This window comes from Pipistrellus kuhlii, unplaced genomic scaffold (assembly GCF_014108245.1).
Source record: "Pipistrellus kuhlii isolate mPipKuh1 unplaced genomic scaffold, mPipKuh1.p scaffold_m20_p_13, whole genome shotgun sequence".
Lineage (NCBI taxonomy): Eukaryota > Metazoa > Chordata > Mammalia > Chiroptera > Vespertilionidae > Pipistrellus > Pipistrellus kuhlii.
Genome location: NW_023425438.1, coordinates 47,727,479 through 47,746,278, shown reverse-complemented (window position 1 = coordinate 47,746,278; position 18,800 = coordinate 47,727,479). Strand labels below are relative to the sequence as shown.

The 18,800-nt window shown below is 54.1% G+C and overlaps 1 protein-coding gene across 1 annotated transcript; it reads left to right on the top strand.

Annotated features, from left to right (window-relative positions):
- The first annotated feature begins 927 nt into the window (after window positions 1–927).
- CD8B (CD8b molecule) lies at window positions 928–16,020 on the top strand. Its single transcript, XM_036436156.2, has 6 exons — window positions 928–1,038; window positions 4,495–4,851; window positions 9,176–9,265; window positions 11,616–11,705; window positions 13,163–13,199; window positions 15,379–16,020. The coding sequence occupies exons 1-6, from the start codon at window positions 993–995 to the stop codon at window positions 15,389–15,391; spliced, it is 633 nt and encodes a 210-aa protein (XP_036292049.1). The 5' UTR covers window positions 928–992; the 3' UTR covers window positions 15,392–16,020.
- The last annotated feature ends 2,780 nt before the right edge of the window (window positions 16,021–18,800 follow it).

Below are 18,800 nucleotides of genomic sequence, written 5' to 3'. Positions count from 1 at the left end.
TGGTTTCCATACACTAGCCACGGAACACACTAACAAGGAAATTGAGAAAGCAATTCCACTTACAACAGCATCAAAAATAACAAAGTGCCAAAGAATAAATTTAACTAGGCCCTCACACACCCGGCAATCCTCCTGGAACACCTTCTCTCCTCCTTCCTCCCCCCGCCCCCGCCCAACCCCCTTCCTCTGTGTAACCACCATTGGAACAGGAAGACTCCCTGACAAATGTCCCTGATGGGCTGATGACACACCGGCAGACACACACACACACACACACACGCACACGCACACGCACACGCACACGCACACGCACACGCACACGCACACGCACACGCACACGCACACGCACACATGCAGCTTCAATGCCAGCATCTTTGTCCAGCTGCTAACCTCCCACTTCAGTGCTGTGGGGGCCACAGGGGAGCCCCAGACTCTCAGCTCATCACGGCTCTGAAGGGCAGGGTTGGGGTCCCTCTCTGGAACCCCAGCTTACCTTCCTCAAGCATCATTGTGTGTGGCACAGCTAGTGAACTTCCCTTTGTCCCCCACAAGTGTGTGCCCTGGCTCTTGCTCACTCCAGTCCCGCTGAGCAGAGGGCACCCAGGAGGCTCACAATAGCGACTCAAAAAGGAAAGAAGGGACCGAGTTAGGGTTCCGCTCCGCGGCTCACTCCTGGGGGACCGTGAACAGCCTGACCTCTCCGAGCCTCGGCTGCCGTAACTGTCACATGGAGCCATGGAGGCGGTCACACAGTGGTGTCACCCCCTCCCTGAGAGCAGGGGGTCCTAGTGTGCTTTTGGGAAAGGGAGCGAAGACCTTTGAAATGCCGAGAGGATGAGGGTGGAGACCTTGCCACCCTCACACCAGACTCACCAGGTCCCGCCTCCTCCCGGTAGCCGCCCCCCTCTCCCCTGCCCCGCCCGCCGCTGCTTGCACCCACCCCAGGACAGTCTCCCCAGGGCCCCGCGGGGACCAGGTGTCTCGGCGCCAAGATGTGGCTTTGGCTCTGGCTGCTCCTCCTCGCAGCACAGCTGGCAGGTAAGGTGGGGAGACTGGGGGCCACGGGGCCTGGGAGTGGGAGAGGGGTGTCCGCACGGGTCCCAGCAGAGCCTGAGCCAGGGAGCTGAGGAAGGCTGTCCTGGTAGGTGTGAGTCCCGAGCCTGGCTGGTGGACACCCAGGGGCAGCGCGGCAGGCACCATCCCTGAGGGTGGAAAGGAAAGGGACCTGGGGAGCCCCAGGGCTGAGCCACCTCTGCCCAAAAGCCTGGAGCCAGGAGAAGGGGAGACGGGAAGAGGGAAGGGAAGGAGGTAGGGAGAAGGAAGGAAGGACGGAGACAGGAAGGATGAAGAGGGAAAGAGGAAGGTGTCCAGAGAGGAAGGGGAAGGCCCTGTTCAGGGACAAGGCGGAGATGTGACCCCGGGAGGTGCTGGAGGCCCAGGCCTGGCGTGGGTGTCCCAGTCTTGGCCCAGGCTCTGCAGACACATCTTCATTACTTCCGGGCAAGTTTACGCCGTACACCCTGCCGAAGGGCAGGCGGTGGCCCGTTCTCCGGCAGGTGTGGCCGGTATCCCCTCGGCGTCCCTGTTCCCTGCGGCCCCGGGGCTGGGTGTGCGGTGTGGCTCGGCTCCCCGGTATGAGGGTTGGAAGCCAGTCGTGGGTCGTGGATGGAGCGGGGAGTCTCCACTGTCCCTTTGGCTCAGCCCAGTCACACTGTCTTTTAGAAAAAGCCCCTTCTCTCCCCCCCAAAGTGCCCACTAGCCTGTGGGAGATCTGCTGCCTTGCCCAAAAGCCCAAAGTCTGACACCCTTTAGGGGTGACAAAGCCCGCCCATCCGGCTCTGGTCCAGGGAGCTCAATAGCGTCCGAAGCAAAAGCCGGCCCAGGCCATTCAGAGCTCCTGCGTATTGCCCATCGTTTCAGAAGCAGCAGGCTCCTCTGAGAATGGGTTCCTGAGAGGAAGAAAAGAACCCATGAGACCACACGTGTGGCAAGGCCTGGCTAGGTGTCCGGCACATAGGTTAGCGTTCAGCCATGGCGGGATGTGCAGCCCCAGGTGCTGAAAAGCCAGTGGTCACCAGCGAGAGACCAGGGTGTGTCTCAACCAGGAAGTCTGCATGTCTGGGCGCAGGAGGCAGAAGGGACACAAGCAGCCTGGCACCCCTTCTGACCTCTGTGCCCCTGAGGAGTCACTTATGGTCTTTTTTGGAAGGTGTTTGAGTCTGTCTAGTTGTGGCCCCACTATGTGCACACGAGCACATGACCTCGATCCCGGAACCACAGGTTTCCTCGGTTCAGCGAGTGTCAAAAAACTCAGGTTCTGGAGTTGCAGACCAGGGTTTGAATCTGAACCCACCACCTACAGGCTGTGTGACCTTGAATATGTCTTTACGCTTCCCAAGCCTCCACTTCCTGGTGTATAAAATGGGGTGGGAAGCAGGATTTGGCGAGATTAAATGAGATCGTTCCTGCACTGTGCTTGGCACAGTTCAGTAAATGTTGGCATTTTTGCTTCTTCTTATCTCCCCCAAAAAGTCAGCGTCCCAAAACGGGGTAGATCCTCTACTCTGCTGACAAGGCAGGAGGGTTTTTGGGGAGAAAAGCCAAGGCCCAGGTGCCATCATGTCGTTCTTGATGCAAGTAGAAGCTCAGAGCGGCCTGTGAGGGGAGTCAAAGAGTTTACGTGCATTTCGACAGCATTAGGAAAGGCGATGGGGCCACGGAGCCCGAGAACAAGTGTAGGCAGGATTGTGAATATGGGCCTCCACCTCCTCTTGGACGTGTGCTGGTTGTCATTCATGTCCACACACACACACACACACACACACACACACACCACACACACCGTTCTCTGGCCTCACCCAGGCCTGTGCCTCGATGCTTCTGGGACGCTGCCCACCCTCCCTCCACCCGACAGCTGAAATGGAAGGCTCACTGCGGCAGGTCCGGTTGGCTGGGCCTCACTGCAAAAGACCCACTCTAGCCTCCTCGCTAACGTGTCCCTCGCTGCCAGTGACACCCCTGGACACGTGGATATGATTTACCATGCACAGTGCTTGGCAGTTTGCTTTCTGGGACACTTGAACTCTCAGAGGTAGTCAATTCAATGGCCTTACGCTGCGCTCTATTTATTTATATTTACTTATTTATTTATTTTAATATGTTTTTATTGATTTTTAGAGAGAGAGAGAAACATTGATGAGAGAGAGATATCCATTGGCTGCCTCCTGCATGTCCCCCGCTGGGGACTGAGCCAGCAGCCGGGCAGGTGCCCTGACCAGGAATCGAACCACAACCTCTTGGTTCCTGGGTCAATGCTCAACCACCGAGCCACACAGGTGGGCCAAGCTGCCCTCTTTTTAAGGAGAAGAGACAGGCTCTGTGTCTTCCTGTGGTCCCACCACAGGTGCGCGGCGGAGGCTGGGTTCAGGGCCAGGGCTGTGAGTTCTGCTCCGTGAAGGATCCCCCGCTCACAGTGCTTCCCCTCTGCGATTAAAGTGAGCTCCCGGCCCTGCTTCTGGGCTCTGTCCTTCCACTCAGGAGGCGGATCCCGGGAGCTCTTGATGGCTGGGCTTGGGCGATGGTCATTAGCCCACCACGGAGGAGTGAGTGCCGCTGCTGGCTGCCATCCATGTCCGACGCGGTGGCTGGCCCTCTCCGGTTGGCCAGTCCCGCCCTGTGCTCCGCCTGTGATTCTGAGCGCCTCTCCCAGCTTGCCTGGGCCTTCTCCCGCTCCTTGGAGCCTGTTGAAGGTCTATACAGTGAGTTGCAGCAGGGCAAGGTGAAAGAGACCACACGTGTGACTTTGAATCTTGGAGTTTTTTGTTGTTTTTTTGAATCCTCACTAGAGGATATATTGAGGGGGGAGGGAAGAAGGGAGAGAGAGAGAGAGAGAGAGAGAGAGAGAGAGAGAGAGAGAGAGAGAGAGAGAGAGAGAAACATCAGTATGAGAGAGACCAGTTGCCTCCCGTATATACCCGGACTGGGGATCAAACCTGCAACCTAGGTTTGTGCTTTGACTGGGGATTGAACTGGCAACCTATTGTAGCACCGGACGACACTCCAACCAAATGGGCCACCTGGCCAGGGCAAATCTTTGAGTTTGAATCCCAGGTCACTTATGAGCTGTCAGCGGGGTTTTGAACAAGTAACTTCGTGCCACAGTTTCCTCGTCTGTGTAAAGGAGATAAAAATCCCGAAGTAAGTTTGAGGCTCGGTTGAGATCATTACGCAAAGAGCCAGGTTTATCAGCTCGCAGTCCGCAATGGCAGCTCCCCCTGCCCTCTTGGTAAAGCTGGGCAGAGTGAACACCGCCTTGCAGATGGTCTCCTAGCGGGTGAGGTGTTCGAGCTCCCGAGTCCAGGAACCGCCGGTTAATGTACAAACCGCCTCCAGACTCTGCAACTGGGCCGGTGCTTCCACGGCTCTTCCTTAGATACTCGGCTCGGGGGGACTCTGAGGCCAGGAAAATGGGCTGATGGTCTCTGCTTCTTACAGCTCTCCGCGGCAGCTCTTTGCTCCAGCAGACCCCTGGGGAGAAGGTGGTCCAGACCAACACCGCGGTGAGCCTAACCTGTGAAGACAAAATCTCCCAAAACAGGCCTATCTACTGGCTGAGACAGCGCCAGGCCCCAAGCGCGGACAGTCACCATGAGTTCCTGGCCGCCGTGGATTCTAAGAAGGCGCCTGTGTACGGCAAGGACGTGAGGGAGGAGAGGCTCAGTGTGAGTCAGGTGGCATCCAAGTCAGTGCTCACCCTCGGGAGCGCGCAGCCTGCAGACAGCGGTGTCTACTTCTGCATGACCATCGGGACCCCCACGCTGACCTTCGGCAAGGGAACCCTGCTGACCGTGGGTAAGACCCTGGCTCAGTGTTGTCAACAGCATTGAGTGCCTACTGTGTGCCAGGCATGGGGGCCGCCCCACTCAGCCAGTCCAACCCTACGTGAGGGATGATGGCCCTGAGCAATCGCACTATGGCGAATAGTAACAGAAAATATATTCTGAGACTGACCCAGGGTCAAGCACATGTGAATGTTTATGTCGTTGTCTCGCTTAATGCTGCCAGGCATCCTGGGAGGGGGGCGCTGTGACGGTTCCCATTGAAAGCAGGATGCTTAGAAGCATCGCTGCTTCCTATGGGGACAGAACAACGCTGTCCTTCAGCCACACCGGGCCCTCTGCAGCTGTGGATGCACTGGGCGGGGTCCCAGGCCTAACCGTGGCCTCAAACCTCCCTCCCAGTGTGCACACAGGCAGTGGAGGGGGGGTGCCCTCGCATTCGGCAGGTGGGCCTGTGGCTCAAACCCACACCCAGAGAGGCAGGGAAGGAGGAAACTGGACCCCAAGCTCAGCTGCAAATTCTGCTGCAAATCCACTGTGTGCCTTCGGGCAGATTGCTCCCCTTCCCTCCCTGGGCCTCAGTCTTCTCATCTGTGTCATGGATTGCTATGGCCTCCAGGAACGACCCCCTCCAGACTCCAGTCCTCAGGCGCTGCAGTCCTCAGGAGTTAAGTCAGCACCTCCAGTAGAAATATACTGTGAACCACAGATAGAATTTTTAAATTTCTGATAGCCAAGCTTATTTATTTTTTTTAAATATATTTTATTGATTTTTTACAGAGAGGAAGGGAGAGGGATAGAGAGCTAGAAACGTCGATGAGAAAGAAACATCGACCAGCTGCCTCTTGTACACCCCCTACTGGGGATGTGCCCACAACCAACGTACATGCCCCTGACCGGAATCGAACCTGGGGCCTTTCAGTCCACAGGCCGACGCTCTATCCACTGAGCCAAACCGGTTTCTGCATGATAGCCACGTTTAAAAAAAAAAAAAAAAGTTAAAAGAAACACATGAAGTTAATTTGAATGATATATTTTATTTAACCCGATTTATGAACAATGTCATTTCAACATGTAATCCATATGAAATTGACTTAAATGTTTTATTTTAAAAATATATTTTTATTGATTTCAGAGAGAGAAAGATAGGAGCATCTCTGATGAGAGAGAATCACTGATCGGCTGCCTCCTGCATGATCACCACCACCTGGGCATGTGCCCTTGACCGGAATCGAACCCGGGACCCTTCAGTCCGCAGGCTGACGCTCTATCCACGGAACCGAACCAGCTAGGGCGTGACTGAAATATTTTATCTTCCCCTTCCCTGCTGAGCACCCAACGTGTGTTTTACATGCAGAGCCCACCTCTGGTCATACTGGCTGTGTGCATGTGCAGGCAGCTGCCTTATCGCAGTGGCGATTAAAAGCCACCGGCGGTGCCCAGGAGTCAGGGCAGAACCTCTCCCAGGCTCGTGCCGGACTGAAGCCCCTCCTCAGGCCAGCCCGTGCCAGGGCCAACTCCTGAAAGGCTCCCACTGTCCTTCTTCCACAGGGGGCACTGAGAGGAACGAGGGCTCCCCCCAACACCCCCCCCCCCCCCCCCGCGGAGGGATTCGACCCCTCAGGCTGAGCGGGGACAGGCGGACGGCAGCACAGTGAGGAAGGCAGCAAACAGAGCGATGCCCCGTGGCATCTCGCCAGCCGCGGGCCTCGGATCGGGAGGACGGAGGCGGCGGGGTCTCTGGGCAGCCTCTGAGCAGGCCTTGGGGGCGGCTAACCGATTCCTGTATTGAAAGCCGGCTTGGGGGGGCTGGGGGTTTCGGTTTGCTTTATTGTTGTTGCCCTGTAAGGCACATCTTTCCATTCGTGCGACGTGAGGGGCTGAGAGAGTTGGATGGGGAAATAGCACAGTGGCTTTCAGAAGCTCCCACCGCCACCCACGCACTCTTGTCTTCGACATTTCCAATTCCCCTCACCCCCCGACACCCGCTCCCAGGATGGCAGGGCCTCCCCAGAGCAGGTACCACAGCACCTCCCGGGGCCTGGGGGCCAGAGCCGAGCCCACCCTCCCGCCAGAAAGTCAGGGCGCTTTGAAGGAGGAAGGGGGGGGGCGGGCATAGAAAAAGGATTCAGGCCCCTTACGCACACCATGGGGTCAAAAGGCCTGTCCCTTTCAAAGAGGAGGAAAGGGGGGGATTGAACTGGGCAGGGGCGGGGGATCAGGAGGAGTTAAGGGACCTGTTCTGGACAAGAAATTAAAGTGGACAAGCCTGTCCACACACCCCCACAGACCCAGGGCACCGGCCAGGCTGGCCAAGGCGCCGAGTCCTGCAGGGCCGCCTCCTGGGCATGAAGTAAGAGGAACGGGCACGCCAGGGCTGTGAGGATGAGGCATGGCAGAGCGTGCTGACCCCTCGCAGGGGCCAGCCCCGCGCTCGCTCCGGGGCACTGGAGCCGATGGGGTTGTTCCTGCCACAATTGTGTCCCCGCAGGCCGGTGACCAGGGCCTCGGGTCAACCTGTGAGCTTCACTTCTTCGTGCACAGACAGGCGCACGGGGTGGGCAGCGAGAGCCTAGACAGGGGCCTTTGGACTCAGCTCCCAGCTCCGCTGTGCACTGTCTCGGACGTGGGGCGAGTGGCTTCGGCTCTCTGTGCCTGGGCTTCCCCGTACCCATCCCCAAAGCTGTGGGGTTCAGTGCTGGGCACTGCCACTCGCTCTCGGGAGAGCTTGGCAAGTGTTCGTTCTATTTATTTATTTATTTATTTATTTATTTATTTATTATATATTTTATGGATTTTATTACAGAGAGGAAGAGAGAGGGATAGATAGTTAGAAACATTGATGAGAGAGAATCATCAATCAGCTACCTCTTGCACATCCTCCATTGTGGATGTGCCCACAACCAAGGTACATGCCTTTGACCGGGATCAAACCCGGGACCCCTCAATCTGCAGGCCGACGCTCTATCCAGAGAGCCAAACTGGTTTCGGCTGTTCGTTCTATTTAACTGGCTCTTCTAGAAAGTTCCTGGAGCAGGCAGGGCACGTCCTCTCCCTCTCCCCGCAGAGGCACAGGGTCCCCCAGGAGGCACAGGGTCAGGAGGGTCCAAAGGGCCCACTTTTATATGCAAGAAGCCAGCCCCAAAGTGACCTATTTGTTGACTGCCACCCCGTCCCCTTGACCAGAGTTTAAGTTTCTGGGCTGCTCCCTTCCCTCCCCTCTCGTTTTATAGAAAATCGTTTCCGAGAAAGTCTTTCCTCATCCCACAGAGGCGAAGGCGAAGGCTGGATGCGGCGGCACCCAGCGCTCACGCCACTCCTCCGTGCCTCAGGCCTCGGCGGCCCCCTCTGCTCCTGTACTTGTCCTATTTTATCCCCACCCTTGAGCGTGCGACACTGAATTAGAACCAAAACAGAGGAGTGGCCCACCCGGGAGACAGGAGAGAGGTTTGGGGTCCAGCCCAGCACTTTCCCCGGAGGCCGGCCGCCCCTGCATTTCGTCGGGGCTGCCTTTGAAATGAAAGGTTGAGACTAAAGCTCCCTCTGGCCCGGTCGGCTTGGCTCAGTGGCTGAGTGTCCGCCTATGAGCCAGGACACTCAGTTCCCGAGCAGGGCACATGCCTGGTTGTGGGCTAGATCCCCATTATGGGGTATATAGAGGCAGCGTCAATGAGTCTCTCTCATCCGTGATGTTTCTATCTCTCCCTTCCTCTCTGAAATCAATAAAAAAATATTTTTTAAAAAAGATCCCTCTGGCTCTGAGAGTATATGATTTTTAAAGACTCATGAAAAGGAAAGGAACCCCCAACAAATTCCACCTGCGTGCGAGGTCCCCCACTCGCTTAGGTTCTGGCAGGGCCTGGGGACTCCGGCTTCGGCTCAAGTGGAGCCAGGACTCCAGCCGGGCAAAGCCGCGTCTAGTGCACACTCAGCTGGACACATGGCCCCTTTAATTCTCACAACCACCTCAAGCAGGAGGTGGAGACCACCTTTATTTCAGCAGATGGGACACTGAGGCACAGAAGAGCCATTGACTTGCCCCAGGTTACACAGGTTGGTCAGGGGTGCTGGTTCTGTTTGGGTCTGTGTAGCTCCAGAGCCCCCTCTTTCTCCAGGACACCCAGCTGACCCCTGACCTAGGCCCACAGATAGGCCTGAGAGCTGGGGAAGCACTCAGATGTGTTCTTTATTGTTCTGTGACCCTCATGCTCTGTAGCAGCCCAGGGGATGGTCACAAGGACTTCAGTACCGGAGGTGAGAGGTTCAGTGTTAGATCTTGTCTCTCAGTCCACCTGCTGTTCGCCTGGCTAAGTCTGCGTCTCGCTTATTTTCTGTAGTTGACGTCCTTCCCACCACTGCCAAGCCCACCACCAAGTCCACCCCTAAGAAGATCAGGTGCCGGCCCCCAAGCCCGGTGCCTCGGAAGGGTGAGTTCCCTGTCCCCCTATGCTCTCAGAAACGCAGCATTGTCACTCTCCGCCTTCCTTCCTTCCTTCCTTCCTTCCTTCCTCCCTCCCTCCCTCCCTCCCTCCCTCCCTTTCTTCCTTCCCTTCCTTCCTTCCTTCCTTTCTTCCTCCCTCCTTCTCTCCCTCTCTCCCTCCTTCTCTCCCTCCCTCCCTTCCTTCTCTTTGTCCTTCCACAAGCCTTTCCCAGGTCCACAGTCTTGAGCCTGTCTCTCTGGCTCTGAGCTGGGGTCAGTAGGGAAGCTGCGTCCTCCAGGAGCTCACAGTCCAGTGGGGGACACACCCACCAGTCGTCACAGGACGAAACTTAATGAAAGACATGTCCACTCAAAGCTTGCACATAAATCTTCCCAGCAGCAGTGTTCATACCAGCCCAGAGGGTAAACAGCTCAGATGCCCACCATGATGTGGATGTACGCAATAAGGACAAGCCATACAATGGGATAGCATTTGGTCATAATCAAGAATGAAGTACTGGCACATGCTACAACATGGATGAATCTTAAAAAGGTTATGCAGTGGAACCAGCTGGTTACAAAAGAGCATACATTATATGCTCTCATCAATATGAAAAGTCCAGAGTGGACATTCCAAGGAGACAGAAAGTAGACTAGTGGGTGCCTGAGGCTGGGCAACTTGGGGAGGGCTGGGCAGGGACTGCCAATAGGTACAGGATTTCCTTTGGGGGGGGGGGGGAGGATAAAAATGTCCTAAAATTGGATTGTAGGGATGATTGCACATTTCTGTGAATTTAGCAACAACAACAAAAAAACAACAACAAAATTATACACATGAAACATATTATAATATGTGAATTATATCTCAATAAAGGTGTTAGCTAACAAATAAAAACCCCACCGGAAGGAACAGAACTTTAACCTTCCCCACTTTTGATGCCTAGCTTCGGACCTACCATACCGTATGTGCTTGATATGTTTGTTCATGAGCGAACAAGCTCGCTGCTCTGCCCTGTGAGCACCAGACACTGAAGCTGGAGCACACACATGCACACGCGCACACACACACTTTTCTTGAACTCATAAGCCAAATGTGTTTCTGGAAAAACACTGATCTCTATTCCCCAGAAGTTAATGGTGACAAACGGAAAATGCCATCAGCTCCAACCCAGAGAGCAAACCACAGCAGCCGCCCCAGTGGCCTCGTGGTGCTGGGGGTGCTTTGCCTTAAATACATGGAAGACCCAGGAGCCTGGGAGAGGCCCCTAACAGGATTTAGGGGATGGGAGGAGGAGCTGTGCTGTCAGGTCACAGTAAGAAGAGCATCAGAAAACCCCAAGCAACATGGCACCACCAGTACCCCCCCACACACACACACACACACGCCACACCACGGTGACAGAAAGACACAAGCCCAGGCACCAGAGCCTTCGAATGGGCTTACCCTCTAGACTAGAGGAAACGTGCCTTGTTCATCCTCCTGCCAGGACTGCCGGATGATCGCGAATTCAGTGAGACTTTTATAAAAGGCGGACGAAAGGGCTCCCGGTGTCTTGCCTCAGTTCTAATATCAATCCTCCGTAAATCCTTGGCCAAGTGCAAATCCAACCTCAGCAGGTTCTTTAGAACAAGCAGGTGGCCACGTGGAGTGGAGGGTGTGGGTGGTAGGTGGTGGTTGCATTGGGGGGGAGTGGGGGAGAGAATGCTCAGAGCAGTGTACCTAGCGGTAACTCAGCCAGGCCTTGGTTGGAATCCCTGTGCACCACTGCCTGCACTGGGTGACCTCTCCAAGCCTCCGTCTCCTCACCTGTGAGATGGGGATGTCACTGGCTAACGGGAAGGAGGAGGCAATGAGACTCGGCAGGGCACCCAGTCAGACCTCAAGGCTCATATCATGAGTAAAAGCCTGGTGGCCCCCGTGGAGGGACCAGCTTCCTGAGGCTTAGGGCTGACCTCTGAGAGACACTGGGAGGGCCTGGGGTCCGTTTCTAAGCTGCTGCCTCAGGAGAAGCGTGGGGAGATCAGGCCTCGGGAGAGCCCGGGGACGGAGGAAGCCGGCTGCCTGTCCTGTCACCGAGGCGGCTCTGGCTGCTGGTTCCCTGCAGGGGGAGCATCGGCTTTCCCTCGAGTCACGTTTGGGGAGGTAGCAGTGGCCCATTCGGTTGTGACGACCCTTCAGGAAGGCAAATTAAAATATAATTACATATAAAATCATCTCCATGTGGTTGAAGTGCCTAGGGAAAAAAAGTCTAGAAGAAAACACAGACAGTGGTATTCTCTGGCGGGCGGGCTTTTAGCTAATCTCCCCCTCTTTGTGTTTATCTGCGTGTCTCAAATGCTCCGTGTGTGTCCCCCAGGCCCGCCGTGTGGCCCCCTGACCCTCGGCCTGCTGGTGACGGGCGCCGTGATCCTGCTAGTGGCCCTGGGTGTGGCCAGTCACCTGTACTGTAAGTTGTCCCCTCTCGGGCCGTCATGGCCAGCCCTGTGTGCGTTGGGTGTGCCCGAGGGGCCTTCCTTCTCCAGGGGAGCAAGTTAGATGTGAGCCCGGGGCAGCTCCTCGGGTGATTCTGGGCCTGACCAAGCGGAGGGCTCAGAGCCCACCTGTCCCTGGAGTCAGAACTCCCTGGGTTTGGATCCAACCCGGCCACTCCCTGACTTAGTGGCCTTGGGTGCGTGCCCTGGCCTCTGGGAGCCTCCCAGGGGCACGCAGGGGGATGCTCCCTCCCTGCCAGGGCTGCTGTTGGTGAAGTGCTGCCCCACATGCCGAGCTGGGTACGTGCTTAGTGAGCGGAAGTGCCTGTGGGTAGTCGGGATGGACGCGCACGGAAGTGGGGTTTGGGTTATGTTCCAGCAGCTAGAAATCCCGCCCGTCTGTGAGGCTGAAGGGGCGCTCGGAGGTGGCTGCTGCTCTGGGCCATTCCCCAGAGAGAATCACCCCCTATGCCCCTCCCCGCCCCCACTGCTGCAGGGGAGGCCGCACAGCTGCCATGGGGCCCAGAGCCCGCCCCGGTGCCACCTGGAGCCGGCACGCACCCTCTCCGGGTTCGAACACGGGAGGGTGGCCGAGGCGAACGAGCTAGAGTGGTGGCTCTTTTGTAGGTCACAGACCCCTCTGAGCATGTGCTGACAGTTTCCCTGGAGGAATGTGTCCTGGGCACCCACAAAGGGATCCATTCACCCAGCTCTAAGCACTCCATTGGAGTTCAGTAGTTGCAAACTTGTTTCCTATCTTTATTTTATTTTTATTTTTATTTTTATTTTTATTTTTATTTTTTTCCCCATTGCCAAGCAACGATCAAGGACCTCACTGGTAAAAAAAAAAAAAAAAAAAAAAAAAAAAAAAAAAAAAACAATAAACACTAACTTCAGTTAACTATAGTTATTTGTTTAACATATTATGTGTGTCATTAAATGTGGTTCTAAACTTTAGAATCTAAAGTAATGCAGGATGAGGTAAACTTGTAAATAGTCTTGTTCATGTTTCCTTCCTCCATCCCAACGGGAAATCTTGTGTGTCTCCCAAATACACATGCTCCAGCTCAAGGCCACCTGTCTGCCCAGCCCCTCACTCCAACCTGCTGTGAAGGGCGAAGTGGCATGGTTAAGGATCCACAGAGGAGCTGAGTTTGCCACTTACTAGCTGCGTGACTTTGGGCAAGTGACTCCGTAACATACTGCTCCGTGCCTCAGTTTCCTCGTAGGCAAATGGAGACGATAAGAGTACTCCCCGACTCCCAGGTGTACTGTGAGCACGAAGGGGCTAAAACACAGGCAGCGGAAGCAGAGCCAGGCCCCAGGGCAGTGTCTGAGGGGTGAGCTGCCCTCCTCACCCCTCTCGCTCTCAGGGGCTGGGGGCAAGCGGCCCACGGTCCCTGCTGACGGATTTGTTGGTTTCTTCCCGCAGGCCAGCGGAGGAGAGCCCGGATCCGCTTCATGAAGCAGTAAGTGTGGGGCTTGGGATGGGCCCGGGGCGGGCCCTGGGTGTGGTCCTGGCTCCTCGGCCCCTGCTGAGGCTCACAGCCTCTCCCTCTCCTGCACGGGGCCAAAGCCAGGCGCCGCCTTCGCAAAATCACAGGGTGTATCAACCCAGGGTGACAGAGCTCCGGAAACGTAAACCAACAGCAAACAAGCGTGCTGACGAGTAGCTAAGTGTATTCAAGTTCGGTAAGATGCAGCTCTCAGGCCTCCTGACGGTAACAAGCAGCTCTTGCACGAAAGGAGCAGGGAAGACTAACTCAAACTCCATCCCACCCATCGTCGTGTCCAGCCTGGCCCTGCAGGACACAGGAGGCTTATTTTTACCATTTGAAAGACTTGCTCTAAGCATTTGGGATGGGAAAGAGCAGAATTGAGCTGAAAGCAACAGCAAGTGGGTCCCTCTGACCAGACGTCCCGCTTTTGGCGGGACAGTCCCAATTTCTAACAATTTGTCCCGTGTCCCGCGGCGTTTTAGAAAAGTCCCAATTTTTTTTTAAAGATTCGCCAAAAGCGGGATGTCTGGTCACCTTACTCTAGGGCAGTGTTCTCCCTGCTGGGCTGGATCCGTCTTCCACCCTGGAGCCCACTGGGCTCCCGGGAGTTGGCTCACTCACCATCTGACTCCCACAGACGTGGCTAACAAGACCTGGTCCGTTGGGCACACTGAGCTGTAGAAGCCCAGGCAGAAGCCAACAGACTGAGAGGCCGGAGGCTGTCGGTGGCTCCAGCCTCAAGGACTTCCGGACCCCAGTGGGGCTATGGGCACTGTTCTTGGATTGGATGGTTTTTCTTCCTCAAAAGAGAGAGTGTTTCACATCTACCATCTCATTACTTGCAACCCTGTCCACGTAGGGTTGTCGGGGGGAAAAGAGAAAGCCCGGACCTCAGACTGCAGAGGGCAGCAGGGCCTCATGCCCGGGAGCTCTGGCTCTCATGCAGAGGCAGGTCTGGGTTTGAATCCTGCCGGCCACGCATCCACCATGTGATGGTAGGCAGGTGGCTTCCCCCCTCTCAGCCTCTGATTCCTCATCTGCAGTACCAACCCCGTGGCCATTGCGAGGACTTACTGGGGTAAGCAACTACCCCGTGCTCAGCCCCGGGTCCCAGGGAGCGAGGCACAGACTCATGTCACTGAGGAAAGTCAAGTCTACAAGCCCAACAACCAAGAAACAAAAATTTTAAAATATTCTAAAATTATAAGTTTTTCACAAGATGTGCTCCACGTTATTACATATACCCTCTTTGTATGTATAGATGCTTAAACATGCCTGCTGTATTTTATGGGCAGTTTTCGATGATAGTTTTGATTGGGTACAATCTTCAACCTACGTGCTGAATTTAGAATCCTCCCCCTACCTACAAGACAGTAACCCCGAGTGTATTTGTCTAAACCGAGGCTTCCAGAAGGTTCTTTTGTGGAGAACCAGTCTCCCTCGGGGAACCGCCTGTGGTTCTGGCCCCCTCTTCATTTCAACTCGTTCCCCAGTGATGTGACCCCAGTTTGTGGACCTCATGTCTTGGCAAACCCAAGGGGTCTGTGGATCAACTAAGAAAGAGACGGAGCTGAGGGCGGTCCTGGGTGTGGCCCTGTGTGCGCCCTCAGCCTCGGCTCACAGCTCTGCTCCCATCCGTTGCCTATGGTTACACTTCCCTGGGAGAAATCATCTGAACACAAGGATCTGTGGCTACAAAAGTTTGAAAACCACCTCTGGTTTTGCTATCACGATCCAGGTGTGGACAAAACAGCCCGTGGGCCTCACAGACAAGCTGCTCCAAACTCAAGTTGCGTTCCCGGCCTCTCACTGGCCTTACAAAACCGTCCTATCACGGGCCGCCTCCTGGCCCCTGGCGTGCATCTGTGGAGAACCCCGTCTTAGAAAACACTGCAGGAAGTCACACCATTCAGACCCAGTGTCCTTCGGGCTGCCTTTTTTTTTTTTTTTTTTTTTTTTTTTTTTTTAGCTTAAAATATTTTTTAATGACTAAGATGGGCCCTAAAAACATAGTAACCCAAAACTCCTGGCTCCCGGCTACTAACTTGGAGGGGACCCTGTATCTTCATTGGCCATTTGTCTCTGTTACAGGAAATTCAATGGCTTTTGCCTGAAAATAAGTGGTTTCACAACTTGCTGTTGTTTCTAGGCTTCATAAATGAGCAGAGACTATGCTGCTGGTGTCCGGCAACAGAGATACCTGGTCAGGAAAGAGCGAGATGTGGAGAGAGGAGTGAGAGGGACACGCTGCCTGGGAATTTCACTGAACTGCTGGAGCTGCCTGCTTTCACCACTGCAAGTTCTTCCTGTGGGCCTCGTGCGTGCTGGTCATCTGGCCCCGGAGCACTTCCTGCAGCTCCGGGCACACGGGAGGACTGAATCAGAAAAGCCACCCACACCACTTCCGCTCCCTGCCTGTCCTGGCCCAGCCCAGAGCCTGTGGTGTTGGCCATCTAGCCACCATCTGCAAGTTATTGTACTTTGCCCTGTTGGGCCATGACCTGGACTTCTGAGACTTGGGGCAGCGCTGCATGGCTCCCCTTGTCCTCACAGGGAGCCCGGGGACCAGACCCAGAGGGAGGGCTGGCCCGGCTCTCATCATACACGTGTCTGCGGACCTCCTCTGGGGCTGGGAACTGGTGGTTGGGGGTGCAGGAGGTCATGTCACCTCCCATTAGGAACTTCCTTGCCTTTCAATTCTGCCATCTCATGGCTTGTATATTTCTTCTCTCACTTTCCCTTCTTTTTATAAAAATGTCTTGGTTGTAAAAATAAAGTCCTAAGCAAAAAATGCAAAAGGCTCTTGTGATGCAAAAGCATAAAAGCCCATCTAGACAGCAAAGATGTTGACGCTCAGTTGAAAGAAATAAGGATAAAACGTGTGCATCCTCATTTGCCCATACAGCATGCCATCGTCCATGTGGTGGGTGCAGAGAAGGCCTGAGAGGCTGGTGAGCACCAGGGCACCGGAGCCAGGCAGCAGGTGCTCAGGGCGAGGCCCTCTGGCCACGCCCCAGCTGCCTTCACTAGCACCTGCCATTTCTGTTGAGAGTAGAACCCCAGGGACCCTGGCCTCAAGGCCAGTGACCTTGAACCTAAGGTAAGATGAGAAGCATCGCAGTCTCTGCCACATATCCATCCATTGTGTTACTGTCTCTCAGCTTCGATGGTCCGAGAAGAAAAGTACAAGGAGAACGTGCTAAGCTGGAGAGGGGAGTCCTGATGATGCTCTCCTGCCCTTTGGAAAGGGCCACGGATCCTGCCTCACTCCTCGTCCTGGGCTTTAGCAGCATCAGAGCTACTGAGCCAAAAAAGAATGCAACTTAGCCTGCATTTACAGAGTGACCTCCTGCACCCCAAAGCGCCAGCTCCCAACGAGCAGAGAGTCCCACCTGCTTTCCAGCCCAGCCCTTAAAGAAGGGCCGTGACAGACCAGGTTCTGTGCAGGGGCCTCTGGCAGCCACACAATGTGACGAAGGGCCATTGGGACCGTCACCCAGCATCTGAGATGCTTGATGCCTGTGGGGTTGGAGAGCCCAGCAGAACCAGGTGTTAGTTAGGTGCGAGTTAGAAGGGCAGAGAGGTGCTCAAGAGAGGCAGATGCTTTCTGCCCCTCAACTTCAAGGGCAGGCTGCCTCCCAAGGCCTCGGGCCAGGGTCCCCTGGACCACACTGCTCCAGGGTTCACTGTTAAGGTGGGCTCCTTGCTCAGCGATGTCCGATGTGAACCATAAGGGACTAAGGCCCAGACAGGGCGACTGCCCTCCCCGAGGGCTCACACCCAGTCCACAGCGGAAGGAAGACGAGGCCTCCAGGGCCCTCGGCTCACTGCAGGCTCTGCTCTCTCACAGACTCCCCGCTGCTGTCTTTGGGATTGTGTTTAGTTCTTTGCAAGCTTGCGGAGAGGGGTGTCAAGGTTGTGGGGGCAAGGGTGGGGTGGGGTGGGGTGCTCCTTGATCTGCTTGCTGGGCCGCAGGCACCTGCCGCAGGCTCCGCTCGGCTTGGCCTGCCAGCAGCAGGGGCTGTGGTGAGGAGGTCTGCACCCAGCACCTGGCTTTTGTTTTGAGGAAGAAACTGAGCTGTTACTTCTTTCTGGAGAGCCATGATGGCAGAGTAGTTTTAAAATAATGTTCGTCAATCGAGCTTTTTTTTTTTTTTTTTTTTTTTTTTTTTTTTTTTTTTTTTACTATCAATTCCACTTGCAGGGGTTTATCTTTATAGCCTCGCCACGGAAGCCCTTCTTTCTTTCTCCTCTTTTCTCTTTCTCAGGCACCCAGGGACATCGTGTCCACGCAGGGGTTTATCTTTAAAGAACACACATCTCGAAGTTACATGCACAAATACACATCCAATTGTCTCCTGTGGTTGGCTTATTAGCCAACAATTAGAAAAAATTTAAATGTCCATCCGAAGGAGCCAGTAGGTTCATTGTGATCCAGACTTACTTATAAGGTAGTCCACAAAGCTGCTAAGGAACAAGCCAGATGCATTCATGCTGCATCAAATGCTGGCCACTATATCTGCATATATTCTAACTGCTTCAGTGTTGATTATTGTCTTTTAAATTCAATACATGCTTAAAATTTAAGCCCAGAGAAAAACAGGTAAAAAAAAAAAAAAATGTACATTCGAACTAGGCTGTGGCTGCCCTTGGTGCAGGGCGCACTTCCAGGGAGCACGGGTCTGGGCGTGGTTGAGTCCTGCTTCTCGGTCCAGGAGCTGGTCAGAGAGTGTGTTCGGTTTGGGAAGAGTCACTGAGCAGGACACTCAGGATATGTTGACTTTCAAATACAGATAGGAGTACAGATGTAGATTATGCTTTAATAAAGAGATATTTTAAAATTCAAGGACAGAATATTACAGAAATGTGTAAAATTGTATTTAAAAGCTTCTTGCTTTTCAAAATTATTTCTGCATGTACTTTTTAAAACAGAAAACTACAATCTTATACAACGCAATATATAATACATTCAATATAGAATGGGAAATTGAATCATAATGTTGTTCTGCAAAGTTAATTTTTTTCTCAGGACCTGTGGACATGTTTGTTTGCATATGTGTAGACGAAGGTCTAAAGAGATATATTCTTAGTTGTGAATGGCAGTTACTCTGGGGAATTTCCATTTCTGAGTTGTTCATTTCAGTGCTGTATTTTCTTTTTTTAATCCTCACCCGAGGATATTTTTTCAATTGATTTCCAGAGAGAGTGGAAGGGAGGGAGGAGGAGGAAAGAGAAGAGAAACATCGACAGGAGAGAGACGCATGGATCGGTTGCCTCCCACATGCGCCCCTCCCAGGGCTGGAGAACCTGCAACTCAGGCACATGCCCTTGACTGGGCACCAAACCCGAGACCCTTCGGTCCAAGGGCTGACACTAACCGCTGCTGCGAAGCCAGCCAGGGCAGTGTTGTGTGAATTGTGTGAATGTTTAATAACCATTATGTATTGCTTTTGCATTGGCGGGGGAAACAAAAGTTTGGGGGGGAGGGGGCAAGCAACAGCCTATTTTTATTTTATTTTATTATTTTATTTTATTTTATTTTATTTTATTTTATTTTATTTTATTTTATTT

Coding starts and splice junctions, on each gene's coding strand:
- CD8B (XM_036436156.2), top strand. CDS start 993: ATGTGGCTTTGGCTCTGGCTGCTCCTCCTCGCAGCACAGCTGGCAG. Junction 4,852..9,175: donor GGGAACCCTGCTGACCGTGG/GTAAGACCCTGG, acceptor TATTTTCTGTAG/TTGACGTCCTTCCCACCACT. Junction 11,706..13,162: donor TGTGGCCAGTCACCTGTACT/GTAAGTTGTCCC, acceptor TTCTTCCCGCAG/GCCAGCGGAGGAGAGCCCGG.